At 39.0% G+C, this 19,422-nt stretch overlaps 1 protein-coding gene across 1 annotated transcript in view; it reads left to right on the forward strand.

Annotated features, from left to right (window-relative positions):
• dcc (DCC netrin 1 receptor) overlaps positions 1-19,422 on the forward strand; it is a 306,576-nt gene that overhangs the window by 127,397 nt on the left and 159,757 nt on the right. Inside the window, exons 5-7 of the mRNA XM_040158011.1 lie at positions 4,175-4,462; positions 11,534-11,684; positions 12,376-12,512. Of these exons, the coding sequence (XP_040013945.1) occupies positions 4,175-4,462; positions 11,534-11,684; positions 12,376-12,512 (576 nt within the window). The remainder of the gene's footprint in view (positions 1-4,174; positions 4,463-11,533; positions 11,685-12,375; positions 12,513-19,422) is intronic.

Raw genomic sequence — 19,422 nt, forward strand, 5'->3', positions numbered from 1 at the left:
ATCTTAATCAATACAGTGTCCTCACCAGATGAAAACAAGAGGGTGTGTGTGTGTGTGTGTGTGTGTGTGTGTGTGTGTGTGTGTGTGTGTGTGTGTGTGTGTGTGTGTGCAGCTGCAAACAGCAGTGTGATCCACACAGGAAGAGACAGCAGCAACTTATATAAGACACACAATCCAAATTTACATCAGCGTTCCCATCGCCTTCAATCTGTATGATGTCACACCGATTTGAGTCTTCTCAGCCACAAAGACACACGAACCTGCATCCAGCAGAAACTCGTACCATGATTCAAGAGTCACACTAAAGCTTTTCTAATGTCACAAGACAGAAAGAGAAAGTTTGCCTTTTTGTCAGAGTTAAAGTTTCTTGGCTGTTTGTGTGCTGAGGTAAAACAGAGGAAGCAAAAACTGATTCAAACCAGCATGAAAACAAAATAACAAAAACACAAACTGTGGGGAAAATCAGACACCAAACCACATGTATTTTTCTCTCTTCTGCAGATGAAAAGTCTTCATTCATATGCTGGCAAAAATTTAGGACTCTTGGGATTTGGAAACTTGTTCAAAACAGCACTTAAATATTTAAAATACATGAGTAACAATGAAAAAATAAACATAAGATGTCTGTCAAAAGTTTTTTTTACATTTTTTATTCTCCAAAACATAATTTTAAATGTGTTAAAGGACAAATAATGTGCTTATAAAACATACCTTTTCTATAAAAAATTAAAGAAAAAAATTACTGTGTAGGAGAAAGTAAATTTCCACTGATTGATCCAAAACTGTTTGATACCACATCTTAAGGGTTGAGATGCCAACTATGAACCACAACATTCCTTGTTCCAGTCCAGATGGGGGCATCTCTCTTCCCCTCACTTCCTGTCATCTCTTTACTGGTGCTATCAAAACAGGCATGAAATGCCCAAAAAAGTCAAAGAAAGAAAACAAATTCCCTACCCTCCCTGCGCTAAGCTGTCCACTGTATGGCATTTGTAGGTGCAACAGCTTAGCAATTTTTGGCTGTCAGAATTAATTGATAATTACATTCAGTCATTGGATTTAAATCACCTCAAATCCAAGTTAAGGGAACACCGTTAAAAGGGAAAGGATAGCCAAGTCACTGAAACAGTCTCATAAAATACACTAACTATCAATTTGGAACTCTGATTAATAGTTAACCTAATAACTACAACCGAAATTACCTGCATGGTGTAAATAAAGGAAACTCTAAAGAAGATGGCGGACTCACAGTTGGCTGCTGGGACTGCATGGTGTGTGAGAGAGGTAAACAAAAGAGTGTATAAAGCGGGAGCTTTGAGTTTCCTCTCTGCATGTGCGTGTCTATGGTTAAGGCCAATTCATGTAGGATAAAGATGCCAGGGTAAAAAAAAGAGGTTAGTTTGTTACATGCGAAACCAAATCAAACCAAACCAAAACAAGATATATACATATACAAGTTAAATAGTCCTGTGCTTAGCCATACTACGCTATGCTATGCTAAGCCCCCAATAATGTTACCAATTCCATGGAGGGTGTGCTGTTTCGTTAAGTCCCGCGAGCTGCAGGCTCGCGCAGCGTTGTGCTGGCTGTGCGCTTTCTGTATCGCTGAGGAGATCACTGGTAACTCCTTTGTTCTCCATATAGAGTTAGCCGCTTCATGCTATCTCTGCTTCGTGGCTCCCCGTTGCTTGTAAAAACAGCTGGCAGACTTTGTGTTGTAGCCCCCGGAGCTAAACGGAACTTGTTCGGGGCTGGTTAATCTCAGGCAGGCTCTTGTGCGCTGCGATTGAGGAAGGAGTTCGGTGCAGCAGTCTGCCCCGAGCAGGCCGCACAGAGGTCAGAGAGCGGCAGCTTATGCAGAGAAGACAGGCAGAGCCAAGCAGTTGCTGCCGCTCTGCATTGGCAGTGAAGAGAAGAGACACGGCCAAAGGAGCACTGGGGTTTTGTTGATCTGGGTGATGTCATGGGCCATTGGCCACACAGTGATCAATGGTAGCTGGTTGTTGGGTCCGTGGGCAAACAATTTTCACTGTTTGCCTGTTGCCTTTGATGGAGTAGTGACCGCCTAGAAAAATAGGCCTATGTGAACCCCTCCCAGGTAATCCTATTTCACAGTGTGATCAGCAGACACTTCTTGTTTCCCCTGAAGAGCTAAATGCTCTGTCAGAAAGCTCAAATGGGGGTGGCAAGAATAACAAATTATTTAGAACATTCTGGCACGAAAATAATCTAATTTAATCATTCGAATTTGTTCAAACTCAAGAACAACGTCATTACAGAGAAGAAATTAAACTTCTCTTTATTAAATTCCTGATATACCTCCTGAAGTCAGGGGCCCCGGCAGCCATGTTGAAATTAAAACATAGCCATGCATGAGCTTCAGATAATAAAATAACAAGTGTTTTCAGTATGAGACCAGTGTGAGGCTGGCGGTCAGCAGCCACTTAAACATGTGTTTATGTGGCTACAGGCTATTTGTAGTTGAAGTGAATCTGATCAGACAGGAAACGATGTGTGTCCTGAACACAGCAGGCTGGACACTGCCTGTCCACACTGTCCCTGTCTGTCTGTCTTTCTGTCTGACTTTCATCTTTCCTCCTGCTGTTCAGAGTCTAACTCTTTCTCTCTCACTCATCCACACCTGCTGTGCGTCACTTCTCCTCCTGTTTCATTTTTGTCTTTATTATTCCTTCTTCTTGTCGACCAGAAAAACCTTTCGTGTCAGCTCACCCCCTCTTCTTCTTCTCCCCTGCTGTTACTGTGTGTCTTTTGTTTCTGACGCACAAGCACCACTAGTAATACAATAAAAGCAGTACTAACAGCACTACTGACGGCAGTTTTAGTTTAAGTTGTAGTTGTTATAGGTGTACAAGTTTAGCAATGATTCCAGCAGCTGTGCTAGTATTGTAGTTATCATAGAAGTAGTGGTGGTATTTACAGTATGTTATTATTCTGATAATAGTATTAGCGAGCATAGCAATAGCAGCAGTAATGTTAGTAGTAGTGCTATGTAGCTTTTTCTGCTTTCTTTGTAGTTCCTATTGGTCAAGTGGTTTTAATGATTTAATAAAACGGTTCAGCACAATACCGTACTGGGCTGTTGAGTACATTGCAAAGCAGTTCAGGTGACTTCAGTTCAGTGGAGTCAGTACAGTGCGGTACACAGCAAAATCGGACAACAGACAATTAACACCATCAGAGTTCATTTCAACACTTTGAAAATGTGTCTATGAAATGTGTCACATTAAAGTTCACTTCAGTTCAGCCCAGACTAGTACAGTTTAGGTCACTTCAGTACGGAACAGGTGTTCAGCTCAGCACAGCTAAGCGCAGAGCAATTGGGTGCAGTTATGTACAGTTCAGTTCAGTACAGTTCAGCTATGTATAGTCCAGTTCAGGTCAGTACCATTTAGTACAGCACAGCTTAGTGTAGCTCAGTACAGTTCAGAGCAGCTCAGTACATTTCAGTACAGTATAGTTCAGGACATTGCAGTACACAATAGTCCAATACAATTCAGTCCAGCGTAATTCAGTACGGTTCAGTTCAGCTAGCTCAGTACAGTTTGGTGTGCTATAGTTCAGTATAGTTCACTACACTTCAGTTTAGTTCAGTACAATATAACTGAATGCAGTTCAATACTGTGCAGTTCAGTACAGTTCTGTAAAGTTCCGTTGTGCTTGTTCAGTTCGCAGTACAGTTTAGATAAGTACAGTTCAGCAGAGTCTTGTTCATTGCGGCTCAGGACAGCACAGTCCAGTGCAATTTATTACGATTCCGTACATTTCAGTTCAGCACAGTCCAGTTCCCCCGCACTTTAGTTCAGGACAACCCAGTGCAGTACAACTCAGTTCATTTAGTTGAAATTAAGGTTAGTACAGTTCTGATCTGACCTGGACTGAGTGTAAAGTAATTAAGATGTGCTGAATTGAATTCCTGACCCACTTGTGTTGCTGTTGCTGCTGCTGTTCTTGTTATTGAGCCAGGGTTTCCTTTTGGTGGTGCACAGTTTACAGTTTCCACTATTACAACCAACAGAGTAAAAAAGAAAAATGAGTCAGTGCCGGGAAAAGAGGCAGCTTTAAGCATGAATCAAAGAAACAGTCAATGGTATGTGCATATCAATACTCCTATTTTCTGTTTTGTCACAATCCTCCCCCTCTCGTCTCCCTCCAGGTCCCCTGAAGGTGGTTGTCCCCACCGAGTCCGTCTCCTCATACCTCGGCGACACAGCCCTGCTGCACTGTGAGGTCTCTGGCGACCCGACGCCTATCATCCGCTGGCAGAAGAACCGGGAAGATGTGGCGGCGACCTTTGACCCTGATTCCCGTCTGGCAGTGCTGCCATCTGGCTCGCTGCAAGTCAGCCGTGTCCAGCCGCCAGACTCAGCCACGTACCGCTGCCTGGCCGACAACCCCGGCAGCACCAGGACAGGGACAGACGCCGAGCTCCGAGTGCTCCCAGGTGACTGATAAAGAGATGAAAAGTGGTGTACTGTAAACACATGGCTGCTTGCTCAATCGATCCATTGGGCACCACACATGTTCATTTGAGGTCCATGTTTCCAATCAATTTATCAATAAGTCTACCTGCCTTAAAGAGGTATTGAGCCTAATAAAAAAAATAGTTTCAATTATCAGTGAGAGAAAACTTTGGTTTGGTGTCCCATGATGGTTGGCTGTTCTGCGTGATAAACCTAACTTGGAATTTCTAGCATGGAATATGAAACACATTTAAATATTATTTTTTTAATCAACATTCAAAAGCTGACTGATTTAAATTTCCAGTCCTGTTACACTGAAGTACTGCACCAGCAGTTTTACTTAATAGTTCTATACTTTTCCTGCAGTTGTCATTTTGTCAGTTAGTAATTTCCTGTTCATTTCCTCAGAGACACTATGTCTGATTTTACAATGAAATGTGATGTAATGAATATATAGAGTGATATATAGAGTATGAAATGTGATTTTAATAATGTGTCTGTGGGCTGAGAGGAAGCAGCTTCCCCGCAGTCTGCAGGGAGTCTGTCAGCAGCCGATGTTCCATACACTCCAAACCGTCCAATTATGCGAGTCCATACACCAGCTACTTCATCTCTGAGATTACAGCTCAGGTTTGCTCTCACTGTCTTCCTGGTTAAACACCACTTGGACTCTTGGCTCATGAATTGTTCCTGTGCTCGTTCTCAGCGGGGTGTCCCTGGAACCAAGGCGTCGACCTTCAGCAGGATAATCGCATGTACTTTGCATTTCAAACTCTCCACCTGCTTTTCATCACAACTCTGCACCCCCAACACACACACACAAACACACACACACAACTGAAAATGCTTTAAAAGGTTTTCAGCAGTTAATCCTCATATGACCAAGCATCCTGAAGTCAAAGTTTAGGACAAAAGCTGCATAATAAACCAGTACACTTTGATTTTAATTTATTTTTATTTATTTACACATATGCAAAAGATACAGATTGATATACACATTTACTCAATAAAGAGTAAATACATTAAACAGAAAATGTGATGGTGGAAAAAAAATTCCCTCAGAGGCACTCTCCAATGTCTTAATCCATTAGAAAAGGAGAAAAAACATTAAACCAAAGCAAAAAATAATTAACATTAATTGATCAATAATTAAAATTAATAAATAATAATAATACATCAATACACTTACAAATGAAAAAACAAATACAAAAAAGAAACAAAATTTCAAAATAAAAGTAAATAAAATACAATTACTGAAAAAATAAACCATTTAGTGAGAAACATTAACAAAATTTAAAAATAAATACATGTATGAATAAGTAAATAAAAAGAAAAATGATGATCAAATGATCAAATTAAATATTAAAAGAATAAAATCCTATATCAAGTAAAATAAATATGGATAGATAGATAGCTTGATAAAAAGAACAAAAAGAAAAGAATATTTCATTTAATAATAAAAGTAAATTGAATATTTAAAAACCCACTTAGTAAAAAACTTAATAAACATAAAAGAAGATAACAAATAAATGCATAAATACATAAATAAGATAAAATACATAATATAGTAAGAGTTTTCCAAGCTTTCTTTAGAAAGATAGTGTTGCAGCAGCCACTTCACATGAATCATATGTAGATAAATAACAAACAATGAAATTAAAGGGCACATTCTGTACAATAACTAAATAACTAAAAATATATATTTTTAAAAGAAATATAAATAATACAAAAACATATAGAGAGTAGAGATAGACCCATATGTATGTTAGCTATATTAGCTTTTGATGCAAGCGGTCTTACACTGTGTACATTTTAACTCAGTGGTAATCTGGGTTGCACATAGCTATACTGTGCGCTGCATATACACTGTAAAATGGTGGTGTGATATAATATACCATAATACACAGTGAGCTAGTGCGTGTCGGATGGATATATATATAGAGAGAGAGAGAGCTGTACAGACCATGCAATATCAGAACAATCTGATATATAACCGATGCAATACATAGTGTCATAAATAAAAAGTCCAGGTGAGAATCTGTCCTTTATGAGGAAAAACCATTCTGTCAGAGGAGTCCCTTCTCCCGACACAGAATCACTGTCCAGAGTGATGGCAGCCGGCAGCAATGACTTCCTGTAGCGTGTTTGACCTCCATTGGTGGAGGGGATGTGAGGTGTTGTCCATGACGTTCAACACTTTGTGTGGCATTCTCCTCTCCACAACCAACTCCAATGGCTCTTTAATTAAATAACTTACTTTCCACATTCATTCATTGAGTGCACGTTTCCAAGATATTTACCCAGAAAGCTTTGTAATATTTGCAATTTATTGGCAGATCTTAAATACCATTCATATTTCTATGATTATATTTTCCAACTGTTACAACAAGTAACTTTTTGTTTAGTTCTTGTTTTTTGGAAGTTTGGTGATCGGATCGCAGCGTCCTGCAGTCACAGGCTTGTGATGAGTCTGGTTCTAGTTTTACAACTGACAAATACTGCACTGTAAAACAGCCTGACAAAGATCCTGTGCTAAAATATTTTGGTTAAACAAACACTTACTGAGTTGTTTTACAAGGTTGACTGTCAAAGTAGTGACAACAAACTTTGTGTAAAGCATGTAAATCAGACAGCTTTGGAACTGTTGGAAGGTATATTTTTTGTGTTTTGATGGAGCTAGCCCCCCCCCCCACAGTCTATTCTGATATCAGTCTGATTATGGTGGAGAACAAGATTTCACTAAGCATTGTAGTTTAGCATCTTTTTTTCAGGTTTCAGAAGATCTCTCAAACATTTCTTATTAAATCCATCACCCACAGAATTAATTTTCTATGTCTCCAGTTTTAACTCAGTCACTTTGATCTGTAGAAAGTTTTAATGGATCCCATTGAAAAAGGTTTAATGATTTTCACTTCATTAAGATGTTGTTAAAGGGCCAGCGTACTTTCCCACCATGTTACCATTCAGATGGTTTTATATGACTTGGTTTCCAGTTTAATACTTTTCTCTTTTTTCTATCCCCTTTTCTCTTTGATCTGTATGAACTTTTAATGGATCAGAAGGATTAAGCTTTAATGATTCTGACTCCATAAAGATTTTATTAACTTTGACTTTATAAAATATTTATCAGATGGAGCCATCACAAGGACTCAGAGCTCAAAGGTCAGAGATTATCAGATGGACCCATCTGATTCCCATGTGTCATCTCCAAATAATGCATTTCTGTGACCTACTTTTTGTGTTACCAGCTCTGTTCCAGTCTGGATAAACAAATCCGATTAATCACTAAAGAGATTAGATGTAAAGCTCTGGTGTACAAATATAGTTTTACAACCGGTGTAACCATGCTTTTTCAAATGGAGAGAAATACAGTGACATGTAGGTGTGTTCAGAGTTTTTTTTGATCAACTTTACACTAGGTTTAGTGAAGGGTTGTGGTTAGTTGATTTCTACCATTTGGAGCTCTTTAACGTTTGGTTGGAAATGACATGACAGTACAATAGATGAGTAACTGTTAAAAGTCAAAGGTAAAAACCTTGAGACATAAACCGAAGGGAAGAAGTCAATTGCAACTCCCAATGTTCATTACAGCAACAAACATCCACTCACAGAGCTCAAAGAAACAGTTCAACATTTTGAAGAACATGTTAATTCACTTTCTTGCCCAGAGTTGGATAAGAAGATTGATTCTACTCTTACATCTTTTTGCTAAATATGAAGCTAGTGCCAGCAGCTTCTTAGGTCAGCTTATCTAAAAGACTGAATAAGGGGAACCAGGTTGCCTGGCTCTGTTCAGAAGTATCAAAGTCCACCTACCAGCCCCCTTAAAGCTCAGTAATTAACGCATTACATCTTGTTTTTTTTAATCCATACAAAAACCAAAGTGTAGAAAGAACCTGTTATTTGGGGGTTTGTGATGCACTATTTATTGGCTGGCATCACCCTTTTCAAGTCAACAGTTTTTGGATGCTTTTGTTCCTCCTCCCCATACTAGCTGTGGAGAGTTCTCTTTCTAACTTGATAGTAACGCAAAAGATGAGGTGCAAACTCTGTTGTAGTTCTGTAGTCGTAAACTTCAGCTGAAGCTAAAATCAGGCATTTCAGCACAAAATTTCCTCTATTTCTTACTATCCCTCCATTGCAGCTGAGCAAGGAAACACTGTCTTTCGAGGCTGCAAAGATGCATTTTTATGCAAGAGACACAGTCTACTTTGGAAGATCCCCAGCTGATATGTCTTACTCTGACTGCTGAAGCCTAATATTAACTTCAGCTGAACTTAAGAATGCATTTTCACACAAATTGAAAACTGTCAATTTTGCCGTTTTAGGAAAGGATCTCAGTGTGGGCAAGAAGAATGATTTCACTGACCATAAACTGTTTCAATGTGCACATGGGCATGACAGTATTGTTTTGAGATAAGTTTGAAAAAATGTGAAACTATTCTTTAAAATTCTTTTGCATGTTCTGATAACATTGGGAGCTAAAGATAACACTTTGTTCAGCTCTGATTCATGACTCGTAGCATAGCATACCTGATACTGTTTCTGCACAGTTCATTGTGACTGTGGATTAATGTAAGAAAAAAAAATTTACTGGAAAAGCTCCCATAAATGTTTCTGCTGGTTGATACAAAAGAGGGAAGCACTAATGGCATTAATATCAACAAGATCTTCCTTTCTAGATTTGAAAAGAACAACTCTCACAGTCTGATATGTTACCTTTATTTATATAGGCTAGTTTGACTGAGCACACAAAAGCCTTTTCACGGGTGAACTGAAAAATTCAATAAGGTAACAAGGTCAGACACAAACAGAACAGAACAATAACATGATATATCAGTCGTTCAGTGGCTCATAAAAGGCAAGAAGAATCCACTAAGATCCTGTTTGACTGTGGGGTAAACTCAACTTCAACTTTACTTCAACATTTCTGAGGTGCACTGTAATGAAAAATAAAATACAAAGGATCTTTGTAGGAAAAGTAATATTGACTGGATTCTCACAGCACTCGGTTAAGGTTCGGGAAAGAATCTGGTCTGTCTTAATCCAAAAACAGTTCACACTGACTTCAGACACAACAAGTTTATTTACATTTAACCCAAACCACCACCTTTCCCGAACCTTAACCACGGTGCTTTTGTTGCCTAATCCACGGAGGGGATTCTGGATGTGAACCTGGTCTCTGGCGTGACAGCCCTGATCTTTGTACACTCGCCAATCCAACCCAACCACCCCCACCACCTCCTGGTGACTCCACTGCCATTAAAACATTTATAGCTTCATTCATACAAAAAACGTTGCCTCTGAACTTAATCCAGCCAGCGATTAGATTTCATATGGCACAAATTGCATGTTTTGTGTCTTTTTCTACAGTGGAGGGTATGTTTTGTGCATGTTGTCTGCATCATTGTGATGCAAGCGCCGTCGGTGTGTCATCTGATTTGCTGACAGCCACCTTAAGCTGCATGTCCATGAAAACAATAAAGATGTCACAGTTGTTGTGTGATTATCTTTGTGATCCCCCACTCTTTTCTCTTCTCTGTAACCAACAACAACAAAAAAATGCTGTGTTCACATTTCCCCTGCTTCTTCAGGTTTTGTCTCGTGGTGTTTACCACTCAAGGCGCTGCTGATGATGTTGTTTTCTGTTTCTGTTTCTTTTGTATTTTCTTCCTGAATCCTGGAGTATTACTGCTTTACATTGTGTTTATTGTGTGTATGTGTGTATGCATGTGTGTATATGTCAGTGATTGTTGTGTGTCAGTGCCATGGGGTGTGTTGATGTAACTTCCTCTCTCTTGAAGGAAATCGTCTCATCCCTCTTTGAGAAATTTCCAGCCCTCAGGCCAACCTTAGGGCGAACACCACCTGACCTGGATGTTCTGCTTTGGCCTTTGTCAGTTTTTTCAGAAGCCAACACCCACAGTCATCTGCGTCAGTGGATTAAAGACAGTGTGACATTATCTGCTCTGCCCATCAGAGGAGTAACTGCCACATTGGTCTTAAAATTCCGATGCAGACGTTTCTTGGCCATGTAATCATGTACTTTTAAGAACCTCTTGAGTCTTTACCAGGTTCCTCCTGGTGTTTCCATCATATTTTTGCAGCACATTGAACCACTTTAGAGGTTTTTTTTTTTCCCCTATACTCCACAGCACACATTGTGATCCCTGATTTTTGACACTGTTTCCCAAGAAAAATTTTAGCATAAGTCATTTCAGAAAATGCCCCATAACAATGTACAGTATAACAGAAATACACCGAAACTTTGTATGTTAAATGGACCAGTGGGTTTCAGTAGCCTACATGCTTATTAAACAAGAAGGATGTGTTGTTTTTGATTCAGTTGTTGCATTCCCTGCCCTCTGAGGCTGAAAGCTCACAGTGAGGCTGGGTATCTTAATTGATTTTTGTAGGTAAAGTCTCACCAGTTGACAATATAAAGAAAAAAGGGAATGTGTGTGAATTTGATGGCAGCCTGTTGGGGTTACACTTCACTAGGTAGACAAGAAAAGACAAAGCTGAATCCTGACACATTCTCTCATAGTCACTGTATATTGACATGTTTATGGACATGCACAGATACAGAAGTGTATCTGTGCTGCAACATACAAACATAATTTAGGCAATAGTGTGCTGCAGACTTTGTGTCAGCAGTCTTTTTCTGTTTCAACATGACCATGTCCCCGTGCACAAAGCCAGGTGCATAAAGAAATGGTTTTTCCAGTTTGGTGTGGAAGAACTTGACTGGGCCACAGAGAGCCCTGACCTCAACCCCATCCAACACCGTTGGTATGAGCTGGAATGCCAGTGAGGCCTTATCACCCAACATCAGTGCTGGACCTCACTAATGCTCTTGTGGCTGAAGGGGAGCAAATCCCTGACAATCCTCAACAGTGGAGGCTGGAGGCTGTTATAGCAGTAGATTCATGTTTCAGGTGTCCACATACTTTTGGCCATGTAGTGAATCTCTATTTTCACTCCCACCTCTCTGTTTTGCGCTCTCTCTCTCTCTCTCCCTCTCTCTCTCTCTCTGTCTCTCTCTCTCTCAGAACCCGGGGTGAGCAGGAACCTCCAGTTCCTCCAGCATCCGTCCAGAGTAATGGCTCTGCTGGGAACTGATGCCGTGCTTGAATGTTCTGCTTCTGGATACCCGACTCCAAGCATCCAGTGGAGAAGAGGAGAGGAACTGATCCAGAGCTGGTGTGTCTTATTTACTGTTACAGTCAAACTGATTGGGTTTATATTACACATTGGCCTAAGTTAACCCGTGTTTAACCCATGTGGTAACCAACATTATCCCGTTTTACCCATTAGAGCCCAAAAGGTATCCCAGCATGGCACAGTCATTCATATAAGTATAGTGATATTCTTTATTTTTCTTGTCAACAAATCCCATGAGCAGAGCCAAACCAACACTGAATGTATCTTCTGTCCAAAAACTGCTAAAAACATGTCAATAAACCACACTGTTGCACTGACTGATATGTTCCTTCATTACCATGAACACACACTGTACAGTTTATTTTGACTCAGTTCCACATACACTGTCACGCCGCAAGAAATACTCACTAGAACAACAAATGTGCATTAATCCGCCACTGAAAATAGGCCTATTTCTAGCTGTTTGACCCATGTCCTCCTGTTTACCCAATGATTGATAAAAAATGAAACTATATGTGAGTGCTTAGCTTTTAAAGAATGACAGAGCAGGGAAGGTAAAGATGGACTAACACCATGTTGGTTTTGGTCTTTTCCTGGGATTTAATGACAATGAGAAAATATAAAAATTAACCAGACTTATCCTTTAAATATCTAATGTATATCATGAGTAATCAGCTGGTGAATGCACAAAGAAAAAATAAAAACTACCTCGTTCCTCCTGTCACTGTAGGAATAAGAAGTACTCCCTGCTGGCGGGCAGTAATCTGATCATCAGGAGCGTTACTGACGACGACTCTGGCAGCTACAGCTGTACAGCCACCAACAAGAACCACAACATCACTGCACACACAGAGCTGAGTGTGCTGGGTGAGCAAACACACAGTTTTTGGGTGCATTTTTGCCTATATTTTGGTAGAGTAGACTTGCACTAGCGATGTTGCGGTTACAATGGTAATGTCTTAAAACCCTAGGCAGCCAGGATGCTCCCACCTCAACCTAATTTTAACATTAACCCTAAAACACTTTTATACCCCTAACAGGGACCTCACTCTGTTCAAAATTCATGTAGGTCCTCATGCAGATAGAAGTACAAGAACACACATACACACCTTCAGTGTTCAGCGTTATGTGGAAAATAAAAGAATGATGCCATGTCCCTTCTCAAAGCTCCCGATGGAAGAAAAAAAAAATTCCTGACTGGAAACCCATAACAGCCTCCCCAAGACAATAAAAATAAATAAAGTAAAAGAAAAAATTGTATACATCCCTCCACGGATGGAAAACCTCCTGTCTGCAGACAGAGAATCAGATCCAGAATCAAATGCTGTCATGAAATAGAAAATCAGAGCCGTCTGCTTGCTTCGGGAGGTTTACATAAATAAAACATGTTTGTATTCATTGTCTGACTGCTCCGCAGCTGCTAGTGGATTCACATTAAAGGTGCTCATGCATTCCGGTGAATTCAGACACTTGAACAGCATCATAATGTATGGTTATAAGCAAACACCATAAAATATATTTTTGCTGTACTCTTATTGGATTTGCATAACAAATAACAAAAAATTAGACATTTTTACAATAAAAAGTACTTTTGCTTTCATTTTGCAAAAAACACTCTAATAGATAATATGTTTTAAAATAATATGGAAGACAACACAGTAAGCAGACTATTAATTAATGACATCAGTGACCATTTTCCAGTTTTTGTGATCTATGACTGTGGTTATGGGAGCATAAGGATGCCGATAAATTAAAACACAGGTGAGTACGGAGGAATCCATAAGCTCATTTAGAGAGAAATCATTAATGAAAAACTGGAAAAGAGTATGTGATGAAGAAGATATTGACAAAGCCTATGAAACATTTCTAAGAAAATAGTTTGATCATTATATGATAAAAACCAATCCGATAAAACGATACATCAGAAAGCAACATTTTCCGATCAGAAAGGGGATACAAAATGCGTGAAAAAAAAATCCCCATCCATAAATGATAGAATTATACTACAGAGACAGAAAAGAAATATAATAAATATAAACATATTCTATTCTATTCACTTTCAAATTAAAATTAAAACGTGACGTTTGCTCAGTTTAGAAATGATTCAAACTTCTTGTGGTTATTATCTGTGTGTTTGGCTGTGGTTTCAAGGCGACTTTCATCAAATGTGTGTTCCCGCCATGGTGGTGGTTTTCACGATAAGGGTGCTGCTGTCGACTCGTCTTTTCTCGTCAAGTTATTGCTCCGAGTGACTTCTCATAATGGATAAAGCCTGAGTAAAAGAACGTCTTTATGATAAAAAGTATATTATCCAAAAAGTACTGGACGTGTTTGGTCCTCCTGCATTTGTGAATTTTGTGACACACAAACAGCGCAGTACAACAGTCTCAGAAGGATCCACACATGTACGTGGATATTCATGTGAAAAAAGTTGGCGCACAAATGTTGATATACATGTTGTCAATTAGAGCCACAGATACTGATACAGATTGACAGATGCAAATGTGCATTGTGTTTTACGAGTTATGTAACTTGTCATTTGTTTGTGAATAGTATTGAGACTATGTGATCACCATAAAAATGGCTAATGATGGAAACAAATTGATGGATTAAAAAGGATTTGTCGAGAGAAATTTTCAAAGGAAATATCTGTTTTGGTGTTGTCAGTTTATGAATATATTTGATTCCTCTATCATTATTTCATGTATTCCTATGGTAGGGGGAGGACTGTAAAAAGTATTGCTATCTGCACACAAAGTTAAAAAAAAGGATATCTTTTGGAGCTTTGATGAACACGATTTTGAAAGTAGGGACTATCATCAGACAACAAGTACATCTATTTTTATTTTCTTCTACAGTAGCGTCGTGGATTGTACCTTTATTAAAACAGATATAGTTTTTTTTTTCTGCGAGCAGAGAGTTAACATCAAACAGAAGCAGCTGTTGTTTGTTTGACTCTCAGGAGAAAATCTGTAAATTAACCTTTGGGTGTTTTGAGTCTCCTTCCAGCTGGGCCTCTCTGCTTGTCTCTGTCGTTTCATGTCTTTGTCTCAGCATCCCCTATGAGTCTGTCTCTGTGTTAACATCACATTCAGATTCTGTTTACACTCTGCTCTCAACAGTCGCTGCCTGCAAACATCACATGATGTGAACAATAAACAGAAGTCACATCTGGGATCTGATAATAAAGTGTACTCCATCGCCACGGTTCCCAAAAAACATGTTATCACTCTTTTAGAGCATCTTAAAGTCACCGGATGTTTCTGAAAAGTACTGTATGACCTAAAATACTCTTAGGGAGTGTACAAAAAAGATTTGGTTTGGGAGGGGGCCTTAAATTATATTTCCCTTGTAAAAGAAACAAAAGCTTTCTCCAGTGTAATTTATATTCTCTTTGAACCCTTCCCTTGCATTAAAAAAAAAAATCTCCCAATGTGTAAAAATATACTGAGTTGTTACAACTTTTTTCACCATTAATAACTTAATATGTTAATAGAACAATAATTGTCACAAAACCACACACTATGCTTATAAATGGAATAAGCAGTTACCAAGGTAATGGCAAATTGAAGCAGACTGAAGAACCTGTGTGCACAATAATAAAACAATGTTAAAAACTAAAAACTATAAACAGCATCACTTCCCTTTAATTTGCAGAGTGAGTTGGCAACGTGTGATACTGAATTTGTATTATAAGCCAACTTTCAGTGACACATTTAACTTGTTTCCTCTCTGTTCTAATGCTGAATAACGTAAAGGGGGGAACAGCTGTATGTACAGATAATATTTAATCACTAATATCTATGGATCCACGTGAAGCCTGTGTTCCTCAAAACTGATGGTTTGACAATAAATCTCAGGAGGGAAGGCTGAAATAACATTTAAATATGGGGTGAGAAAAAGAGTTTTAAGTGCAAGACACATCTGTGTCATCTAGCAGCGCAGTATTTGACTCCCATAGCACACACCAGACAGTCGACAGGCTGTGGTGTTCTGCAGAGCAAATGTGATAAAGTAGCTGCATTTCTGCGGAGTTATCGACATTGACGCTGGGAAAAGTGGACGGTAAATTGTCCTACCGCGTTGACACGCGTCAAGATGGCACCAATATGCAGGCGAACCTACAGACATACACAGCTGTTTTCTTTTACAGGCCATAATGAGGTGGATGGATGAATCAAACAAAAAGATAAACCTTACAACCCCCAGCAGTCGCTGCAAAACACCAAGACACAATTAAAAAACTGAAACAATCAAAATTCTGTCCTGACAAACACAAGCCAAAGCAACCATTTTCAAAATTTTAAACATTAAACAAACATTACATTTTCTACCACACATCAAACTCAGTATCTATCCAACGTGGGTGTAGCATGTTCCCTGGCTCCCCCCACAGAGAAGAACCAGCAACACCCAAACACCAGCCTTTTTCTAAACTCGTAGTGGTGGTGCACATCTAGTCATCATGTGCCAGTGGTTACAGAAAAGAAAGAAAAGATGATATAAGTGATGGAAGAAAGAGAAAGACAAAGTAGGGCAGGCAGGAGAAAAGACAAAGTAGAAAAATGAAGGAAGAAAGGAAATCAGTGAAAAGAAATCCAAATTTCGAAGCTGATGTGAAACTAACGTGCTCAGGATGATCATTTTGAGTAATTTCAGCACTTATGATAAACACATGGAGGCTGATGTTGTAGATTCTCTACACTTTGCATATTTTAATCTGTTTTTCTCATTTCTTCCGTTTAAATTTTCTTTGATAATACATTTCAGAGCTGAGGGAGACAAGGATTTAAAGTGAGATTTTCTTATCATGACGAGCCTGCAGCTCTCCGTGAAAACAGTCTGGATTTATTTATTCACCCCTCCATCTGTCTGCCTTTTATCTCTCTCTCTCTAAAATTAAATATATTTGATAAGGTGAACAGTTTACTTACATGCGACATTTCCACACTTTCTCTGCATATTTATAGACTTTTGTGCAGGGATTACAGACATACAGATACACACATGTAGACGAAATGTTAAAAGTTTCAGCACAGCTCATGTCATTCTCACCACTCTGCTGCTCTCGGTTTCTCTTTTCACACATAGTTTTTTCATTTTATTAATTATTTGCCATTTTTTAAGTCACTGTAAAGCTATTTTTAGTGGAGCTTGACACTCCCTGCATAGATATTTCAAATCAAAAGCCTTCCAGCATCGCAAAGGGCACAACCCCTCCTTTGTCTGGTAGGCTTTTAATGTGACACATCTGCAGGAAGTGATAAATTGGTGGTACAACGACCAAAGAAATGGCAAAGTATATGAGGGCTATTATTCTATATATATATATATATATATATATATATATATATACACACACACACACACACATACATATATATATATATGCTGTATTACAGATATTTTACAAGTTACTTGTTCATTAAGTCATTTTTATCTGCTATTTATTTTTAGGATTTTTTTAATTAAATCCCACTGTTTATGCTCTCTAAAATGTTTGTCATGTTAGAGGGCAAAGGTCTACTGAGGTCATACAAAAAGAGTTCATGGACAAAATAAACAATGCATATATGTAAATGTTGGCTGCGCATGTAATCAGTTGACTTCCCCAGTCTCTGCCCTGCATTTGCATTCAACTAATGAAGAAGAAATATGTCGTGCTAATATGCCCCATTACACTTTGTTTTTCCAAATGGAGGCAGTTAGAAGCTGATGAATATCCACAGCGTGGTGATGTATGGACATGTGTCTGTTTTGACTCCACAGGGCAGTGACCATGATTAGATGATTAGGATAACGAATGTTTGTGTTGTTTCCGATAATAATGAGTGCAGCCTGGCTCGTTAGCCGGTTCCTGTTAGCAGCTTATTGAAAGCAATGAGAAAGAGACCCAGCACTGCAGCTATCAATCATAAGCACTGTGCTGCTGTCAGCACAGCCCGCTGATGTTAGCGCTGGTAGTAATGGAAAAAAATCATCCAGTGGACGAGAGACTGTCCCGTAACCGACACATGGCAGGCTTGATGATTTCTCAGTTACATCAGTTAGGCTGACGAGGTCACGGGCCTACACAGCTTGTGAGATTTAACAGCAACAGCACAAAGCTTTTCGCTGCCAGCAGCTATAAACCGTCTTTGAACAGTCGATTAAAAGCCTCGAAAGAAGTGAAATTGCTTGGATAACAATGTGAGCATTGTTTGTTCATTTTTGTTGGCACACCTAGTATTTCTTAGCTATTGTTTCCTTGGCACCTCTGCCTTCTCCCGATGATGGTTTTAAAGGAAAAAAGAAGGGACTGCCACTATTCATCTGTCCTTTTTTTGGAGTAATTTTACTCTTACAACATGTACTGGTGTTACAGTGTTTGTATAGTGTCGGCAACATAAGGCTGTTACAGTGTTGTTATAAGTGTTTTATAGATTAAATATAATGGTTTTATAGTGTTATTATAAGGATGTTACAGCGGTATTGTGGCAGTATAGTTTGTTTTAGTGGTGTATAAGGGTACTTTAGTGTTAAATGCGGCATAGCTTTCTTACAGTGTGGACTGGCTTATGGTCTCTCAGAACTAGCTCATAAGATGTCCAACCATGTCTGAAATCAAAAATGTTTATAGTTGCTCCAAGCGGCTACACTGAAAGGTGGAGTGAAAGCCAGCCGTCATAGAGAGGGGAGACATGATATTATTTAAAAAACGGGGATAAAAGCACACATTTTCAGACAGTCTCTCCTGGAAGACATTGATAATGTTACCCTTAGTTGTACCCATGAAAAGCCATGAGAGATAGAGAGAGAAGTTAATCCCTGGTTCCTTTTCTTACCTCCACACAGCTGGCCAATCATGAGGTGAAATGGGAATGAATGTTCGCTCGTTGGTTTTGAAAATGCATACATAACCCCCCCCCCACATCCGATATCGGAAAGGTGTGGGGGGAGAGGGTTTCCAAAGCTTTCCAACCGTACGACAAGCAGTTTGCAGTGTAAAGCTTGCTTAAGGTTGTTAAAGTGTTGCTGTGGCATTTCAGTTGTTTATAGTTTTACTGTAAGGGTCTTATAGTGTTGATTTAGTGTTTTCACAGTGTTGTTAAGTGTTTTGTTACGAGGGTGTCATCGTGTTGTTATGGTGTTACAGTGTTGCTATGGCGTTGTTTGAGTGTTGTTATAGAGATAATACTGTTGCTACTGTATGTTTTTAATTTTCCTATCAAATTATGATATATAGTTATAATATAATTATTATTATAATGTATTAAAAGGTGTCATAGTATTGTTAATATAGTGACTAAAGACTACTAAATTTGCCATACCTTATTTTTCACAAGCGACTTGATCCAGTTACTAAAGGTTCTGGTTCAAAGCTATGAAGTTAATGAGCGTAAATTTTTGGCATGATATGGATGAAAGTTTAACTGGGAGAGTTCACTCTCAGTTGTACAGTGGTGGTACATATTGTAGCTTATTCCTCACATATGATCTAATAACATAAATTGCTGCAACATTCCATTTTAGTGTCCCTGTAAGCCATGACGATTCAGCCGGCACACACATTACTCGGCTCTGAAAACTGGCACATCTAGAATGATTCATTGTTACAGCTAAAAACGAGAAGCTGTTAACCTGAAATTTTAGTATACTGCTCTTTGCTAAGGAGTAGAAGAGAGTTAGAGTCACAGTTTAGCAAGTCTATGTATTTTGCCAATCCGGGTTTAAGAACTCAGAGTCCCTTGCTCCGCACATATGAATTCACTTTCACACACACTAATTTTCGCTCACA

The sequence above is a fragment of the Xiphias gladius genome, chromosome 20, assembly GCF_016859285.1.
Source record: "Xiphias gladius isolate SHS-SW01 ecotype Sanya breed wild chromosome 20, ASM1685928v1, whole genome shotgun sequence".
Taxonomy (NCBI): Eukaryota; Metazoa; Chordata; class Actinopteri; order Istiophoriformes; family Xiphiidae; genus Xiphias; species Xiphias gladius.